The 7,738-nt window shown below is 51.0% G+C and overlaps 1 protein-coding gene across 1 annotated transcript in view; it reads right to left on the bottom strand.

Annotated features, from left to right (window-relative positions):
• Positions 1–805: 805 nt before the first annotated feature.
• The window catches only part of smad7 (SMAD family member 7), a 12,650-nt gene continuing 5,717 nt past the window's right edge, over positions 806–7,738 (bottom strand). The window contains exon 4 of the mRNA XM_037485420.2: positions 806–1,688. Within this exon, the coding sequence (XP_037341317.1) occupies positions 1,150–1,688 (539 nt within the window). The 3' untranslated portion in view covers positions 806–1,149. The remainder of the gene's footprint in view (positions 1,689–7,738) is intronic.

Genomic DNA, 7,738 nt, shown 5'->3' with positions numbered 1-7,738 from the left:
AGTGTGTGCGTGTGTGTGGGTAAAGCAGGCTTACAGTAGTAATCCTCTTCACAGACACCCATCTGACTGGCAACAGGACGCGGCCCAGACAGACACACACACACACACACACACACGCACAGACGGAGTGCGTCTATCACAAGGAAATCTATTATGTTGTGTATTGTTTTCAGAAATGCCAAAGTTGGCCATTCTCACTAATCACATCATCGGGCCATTCATCGGATATCAATGAGGTCTAAATAAAGTTATCTTCCAGTACATTTCCAGTGTGTTCATTTCCTCAGGTGTGGCACCGAATTCCTTCCACGATTGTTTGATCGGTTGCTTTCCTTTCAGTGTGATCAACCCTTTGAACAAAGAGGGCTCCTCCAGGAAGCTGGACCTTCTGTTGGTTGGTTCATGAAATTTGTCATTACGGCCTCCTGGTTGTGATGTCATCGGGTAATGACAGAGGGGAAGAGGGACATCGGTCCCAAAAATAACTCGGGGGGGGGGGGGGAAACAGACAATTGTAAAAGGCGTAATGAGCCTGTAAGGACAATGAGTTATGACTGACTCATTGCGTCTCAGAGGGAAATGCTTTTACGAACCACATTGGGACATCAAAGTCCTTCAGCAAAGTTAAGCCAATGCTGACTTTGATAAAAGCGGACAGACTATATTCTTTACAGAAATTGAATTAGAAGGGTTTTAGAGAAATAATCCTATTTGGATTGTGCACAAAACCAAAGGCCAATATTAAAAAACTGAATAAAAACCACCGCAAACCTCAAGATAAGAGACGGGAAAAGACATGTTATTTGTACTTTTTTTTATTTTGGCATTTCTTTGTTTTGCATTTATATTAAGCAAAGTGCATCCTTTTTTCTTTTTCTCATCAACACATTGCACAATACATAAATAATGATGCATATAAAACGTCTTCATATTTACAATTAATAATATATTTATATATAACATAAAATACATTTTCGCTTTCTTATTTTATTCAATTAAATCTTAGTCATTTATTAAGTCCATCAGAGTTTGTTTTTTTAATATTTTCTTCTTCTTCTTCTCTGAAACAAAACAAGGAAAAGAGGGTGTAGTCCGTTTGTGGAGGAGGACGAGGAGGGCGAAGAAGAAGAAGAAGAGGGGAAGCTCCTGCTATCGCGTGTTGAAGATGACCTCCAGCCAGCACGGGCAGCTGCTGATGAACTGTCTGGTGTAGCACTGCCCCCAGCCCTTCACGAAGCTGATCTGCACCGTGAAGCCCGTGCGCGGCTGCTGCGTGAACTCGTGGTCGTTGGGCCTCTGCAGGCTGCCGGCCTTGTCGTAGTCAAAGGCTTTGATGGAGAACCCGGGGAACACCTTGTGCACCAGCAGCGCGCGCGAGTCCGGGTTGTCCAGTGTGGCCGACTTTATGAAGATGGGGTAGCAGCTGCGGTTGTAGACCCACACCCCGTCCGGCTCGCGCGTCAGCTGGATGCCGTAGCCGATCTTGGCCCGCACCATCTGCACCAGCTGGGACTTGTTCTCCGAGCAGAGCTGGCCCAGGCAGAAGCCGTTCCCTTGAGGTAGATCGTAGAAGATGTCCAGAGAGGGCTCCTGGACCGAGTAGAGGCGCCCGACGCGTGTCTTCTCCTCCCAGTACGCCACCACGCACCAGTGGGCCCGGTCGCCAGACTCCTGCAGTGCAAGGGAATCTAAAAAAGGAGACACAGGGGGGGGGGGGAGGAGATGGTCAGACTTGTCGTAAATGCTTGATGACACTGAAATGTTGTAAAAGGGGCAAATGGAAGAAGAAGAGGAGGAAAAGATAGAAGAAGGCCGTAGAAGGCAACGACACAGACGTGTCTCCTTCCTCCCGACTCCTCCAGCATCCATTCATCTCGCTTTAGTCAAGAGCCAAAAAACCAAACTGTCAAGACTCGAGGAAAATCCGTGTCGGAATTCCTGGCCTTCAGACAAGAGAAGCATCGTCCGAGCATCAAGTGCTTATCTGCCGTCTAGCTCGCCGTATTATTGCAAAAGAAGGTTCTCAACCCAATCCCCCCCCCGCCCTCGGTGCCGAGCGAACGGGGTCGGCGGGCCGCCCGTCTCCCGTCCTCGCCGGAGCACGAGCCCTCGCCTGATTGGTCGACGGGCTGGGCCTCTCCAGCCCGAAGTTTCCCCTGAGCGTGAAAAGAAGTGTAGCATTGGCCATGCTCCAGTTTCTTTCCTTCCCTCTCTCTCCCTCTCTCTCTCCCCCTTGCCTCCCTTCAGGGTGCCTCCCGCGACAGCCCCCCCCCCCCCGTCATATCTCGATTCCACAGAAATCTGGCTCCCAGCTACTCCCAGCTCCAAAAAGTAGGAGCCAGTCAGGCGCGAGGGAAATAGAGGGAGACATAGAGAGCGCGAGAGGAAAGAAAGTAGGGGGGGGGGGCGTGGTGAGGAAGAGAAGGAATGCTTTTCACATATTTGAACTGTTACTTTTGCAACTTTGCTTCCTCTCCTGATTTCTAGGCGTCTCTTGCGCATTTTTTGATCGTCACCTAATTGCTGCAACTCCGGCAAGCTGGTGAACGTCCTCTCCTCTCGCACACGGACCCACACACACACACACACACACACACACACACACACACACACACACACACACACACACACACACACACACACACACACACACACACACACACACACACACACACACACACACACACAGACAAATACAGCCGCGATGAAAGACACATTCAAGGGTTAAGAAAGCTTGAAGAGGGGAAATATATGTGAGGGAAAAGAAAAAAAATTAACAGAGCCCCTCTCAGAGCCATTTGAGCCGCCCCCGTCCTTCCACAGGCCCCCCCCCCCCCGCCTCGTTTCATCTGGCGGTGGCTGTGAATGTAACCGGTAATTTGGAAGGTCCCGTCTGAGACAAACTGCAACGTTAATGCGGCAGGATCTCTGCCGGCCTGAGCGAACTCACCGTGGCCTGTCATTAGCCTTCATTAGATGCAGGGAGAAGGCGGGAGGAGGAGGGGGGGGGGGGAGGAAAATAAAAGACAACACTAGAAGAAGACTGAAACAGACAGGAGGTGAGGAAGGGACGGGGGAGGGGGGGGGGGGGCACTGAAAGCACGCCTTCCATAAAACAAGAGAAGGCTGTGTTCTTTGAAGTTGGTCAGAGACCAGCCTTGGGGAGTTTATCGTAAATCCGTCCTCATGTGCTGCTGGGGGGGGGGGAAACTAAGTACCCTGCTATCTACCTTAGACTAAATGGGGCAGGGGGTGGGGGTGGGGGGCATTTATCTTAGGGATAAGGGACACAAAGTGTGTTTTGTGTCTCGGGCTGACGTCAGACAGAATCTGTAATCCTGCCCCCAGCTTAGCTCCCCGGGTTGGGTTTGTGCGAGTGCACGCATCAAGCGCCCCCGGTTGATACGGAGAAGGATGCTGTGGACTTTCTTAACAGCTGACAGAGGGGGGCCTGCTGGTGGAGCTCACCTGTGGGGCCCTCTGTGTGTGTGTGTGTGTGTGTGTGTGTGTGTGTGTGTGTGTGTGTGTGTGTTTGTTATTGCTGGGAGAGACAGAGCCTGGCGTCAGAGGTCATTAGAGCGGCTGCCTGTCTGAGCCTGTCATTGCAGCCTGAAAACACCCTGCTATTCAGGACTTCACTGGCTGCCCCGCTTCCCCCTCCCTCCCCCCCCCTCCCTTCTCTTCCCCTCTCAGAAACTCTGACTGGTGGCAAGCGAGAACCGCAGAGGAGAGAACAGCGAAGGCACGGATTAAAGCAAAGGGCTGCAGAGAGACAGAAGAACAACAGAGGGGAAACACGGGGGCCAAGAGAAGAGGTCACACTGCAAAGCACAGTGTGTTTATGTAGAAGCTGCAATGCCAGGATGTGGAAATAATAGTCCTGTCTTGCTGGATTAAAAAAAAAAAAGCACGGTTTAAGTCAATAATCCACTCTGATATCTCATTCCTAGTATGGGTCAAGCGCCAAAAAACACTATCCTACACTTCCCATAATGCAACCCAAGAGCCGTGTTTGTTGAACTCTCCCTGACCGATAAAATACTTTCAGATAAAGCTTTAAAGTCCAAATGAAGTTAACCAAAACGAGGACGTCATCTCAAAAACTAAAAAAATGTCCTTCTGGGTGGTAGGAGAGGTTAAGTGTAACGCTCGCAGCATAAGAGGCCGCCCCGAAAATTATGACACAACTAAATATAGTTGCATTTTTCTTCCTGCGCAAACTACGCTCGCAAAGGGGAGAGATGTTGATTATATCTGCAGCGCAAAAGCCAGACAGACAGACTCCTCCGTTTGTGGGGCGCAGCCTTGTGAGGAATATGTTCACAGCTTGTCCTGACAGCGGATGAGCTTACACCTCATGAGTAATGCTGCTGGAGACAGAACAACACACACACACACACACACACACACACACTAATGAGACTACACCACGCAGCAACAACAACACATTTAAACTGAATATACATTTTTAACACATCGTGTGTTATTGTGTGTGCGAGGTTGCTGCCGGTCACACTCCTCGTGTTACGCTCCCACGCTATTTCAGGTGGTTCTCACGTAGGTGTGTGTGTGTGTGTGTGTGTGTGTGTGTGCGCGCTTGTCAGACGCTGTCGTCACAGTGTCTGTGTTTCCGTTAGCTCTGAATGCTTCCAGAGCTCGTCTGCACGTCTGTCTGCCTATGGAAGCATTAGTCCATCTATCTGTCTTCACCTCCCCCATCCCCCCCCCCCCCCTGACCCCCCCCCGCTTGCTCGTCTGCTCGGCGGCCTTTCAGCCCGTGCGTCTCGGGCTTCTTCCTCGACGGAGATAAGCGGGCAGGCCGGCGGCCCCGAGGCCATCTGTCACCTCGGGCCCTTTCCGCTCTGCTCCAGTTAGACGTCTGACTGCCAGTCTGTCCCAGTCTGGTTTGTCCCATGGGGGAGGGGGGAGGGGGGGGGGGGCCTGAACACATGAAGCCCATCCAAAAAACAACCCCCACAGTGATGGTCTTCTATGGTGAAATGAGCTGAATGAGTGTTGATACTGGAGCAGATTGGTGTGCGTCACATTGCCGTTGTTTATGATGATGAAAAAAATACGTTTTAACCACTTTTTGAAATGTAAGAAACTGCAAAACAGGCAGCTGGTGCAAGCTAATAGGGATGCTAGCCATTAGCGGCACGGCACACAACAACAGCCTATTGCTCGCATGTTTTCTAGGCATTTAATGTTGATCAGCTTATGGTCTGCGAGGAAGGGGCGGGGGGGGGGGGGGGGGCACTGTAAATGTCTGTGATTAAATAAAGCCCCTCTGCAATGCAAAATATTTAAACCACAGCACAGGCAGGGGACATTTGGCAAAGAGACACACACCACTAGCTCCCCTGTGGATTTTAATGGCCCACGGTCTTAAAGGGTGGACGCCATGCTAGCTGAGACAATTGGACTTGGTCGAGGGGAGGAGGGGTGGGCTGATAGGGGGGTGCGGAGGGGGGGGGGTTGACGACAGACTGGGTGCTTCTCACAGGGCCAGTCTGGAAAGGTTAATCATTACTTCTGTCTGACTCCACACACACACACACAAAGCTAGGTTGCTACTATACTTCCAGTCAGCACAGACCTAAACCCTCATACACACACACACACACACACACACACACACACACACACACACACACACACTTTTCAACCTTCAATCCTGGACACAAAACTGTCAACATCGGTAAATAGTGAGGAGGCTCCTGAGAACGAGTCTCATATCGATTCCCGAGAGCCCCATGTGTGTGTGTGTGTGTGTGTGTGTGCGTGCGTGCTCTCAGACATGTAATGACCCTGTCGTCATCACACACACACACACACACACACACAGCAGCTGAGGAGAGGAATGGGAGGGGAGACATGAAGGCAACAGCTCTAGGGGGAAGGAAGGACTCCTCATGGTGCCTTATTTTCTAAGTCAACACCCTCTCTCCAGCCAGGGAAAGTCTATTCCAAAGGTCAGGGGTCACCCTGGAGGCATTTCTTTTGTTCTCAGTGCCACGCCGTATATGTTCAGCCCTGAGTGTGTGTGTGTGTGTGTGTGTCTCTCTCTCCCTGTTCACAAAAAACATTTGGTCTCGTTGTTGAGGTAATGCAAGTCAAATGTACACGTATAGCAGGAGTCTTAAATAGCCGGCTCGTTGCCTATTGTGGTCCCTTCGCTTTCTTCTTATTCAAAGACAGACGACCCCTTCAGACAGAGACGGGTCAGCTGTTCTGTGCAGCGGAGACAGAGTGTCCTTGTTTTACATCAATACGCTATAGCTTGCTAAGTTTCCGCCACGGGGGCCGTGAGCGGAGAAATGAGTCATTGCGTCTTTGGTTTTGATTACTTGTCATGTCGTAAAGAAAAAGCGCCATAAAACCGTCGCATGGACTTGTTCCTCTTTAAAGGGTGCAAAAGATCCCACAATGCAAGTCAAACCGCTACAGTTTAATTGGAGATTTCAAGTGGGTTTTGTTAGAAGCAACCAAAAAGGAGCCTTGAGCCGCTACCCTCGAGCCATCAATTCTCTCCAACGCCATAATTATCTAAAAACCGTACCAGGCGAACCGCCGTGTTTGAGGGCCAACTCCGAAAGAAGAAAGGACATATTGTTAAGTTCAACAAAGTATGTAAACAGATGGCTAGAGAAAGGGGAGTAGCTGACATAGGAAGCGCTTTCTTTATGGCGGGCAGGTTACGTAGACGAGATGTTAAATCCCCCCCCCCCCCCCCCCCATCCTCCCATCTTCCACTTCAGGAAACCGAAGAAAAAAAGCCCTGATGGCAGGAAAACCACACAGGGGAGTGGCACGGTTTCCCTATCTGCAGATCTGACTCCTTGCAGAAACACAGATAGAGAGAATGAGTTGCAGACACGCCATCTCTAACTTGAACCATCCGGCCACGAACCGGGGAGGAGATAAGGAGGAGAAATGGCTCGTGTTTTTTTCCAAAGCCTCCCGTCTGCGGTATAATTTTGCCCGAGTGGAAGCTTCTGCTGTAATTACACGACCCACATATCTTGATGCTGCCCAGGCCCGGTGTTTAGCACAAAGTTGGAGATAAAATACGGGAACGTTTCATAATTAATTGGGCGGCATCTTGCTTGATTTGGATCTATACATCACCAGAAGACTAAAGCACCATAGTTTTTCTTCTCAAGGACATTTTGAGAGACACCTTCCTTCCTTCGACTGCCAAGTTATTGTGCCATGCTGGGCCTCGCACACAGACAGACATACACAATGACCATCCCCGGCTTTCCCGGGGTGACGGGACAAATAGACACCCAGCCAGTCGGACACCAGGTACCCGGCGGGGGCCCGAAAGGACGGCGTCATCGCTTCACCTTTTTTGCGACACACACACAAAGTGAGGGGATCACTTGCAACGGGACGGGAACAAACAATCGCCCTCATTGTCGTAGTGCTGAATCGCCGTGGGAACCAAATGAAGCGAACGGAGGGGCGGACAACCGGCGGAGCCAGTTGCGTGCGTGTGTGCGTGTGTGCGCGTGTGTGTGCCACCGGAGCCGCTGTCTGCTTTTGTTTTGCCGATCGTGTGACGCCGTGGCGGCGCCGTGGGTCCGCGGACGGGGAGCTGCGCCTCCAGACAGGGCTCGGCCCGTCGCTGAGATAAAAGACGCTCAACCACCAACCGGTCGGAGAGATCACAAAGAGATCAACAAAACGACTTCATGAATGAGCAGATGGGAGGGCGGAGACAGCCGAGGCG

This window comes from Pungitius pungitius, chromosome 18, assembly GCF_949316345.1.
Source record: "Pungitius pungitius chromosome 18, fPunPun2.1, whole genome shotgun sequence".
Taxonomy (NCBI): Eukaryota; Metazoa; Chordata; class Actinopteri; order Perciformes; family Gasterosteidae; genus Pungitius; species Pungitius pungitius.
The sequence above is the reverse complement of the archived record's forward strand: the minus strand, read 5'-3'. Positions and strand labels throughout refer to the sequence as shown.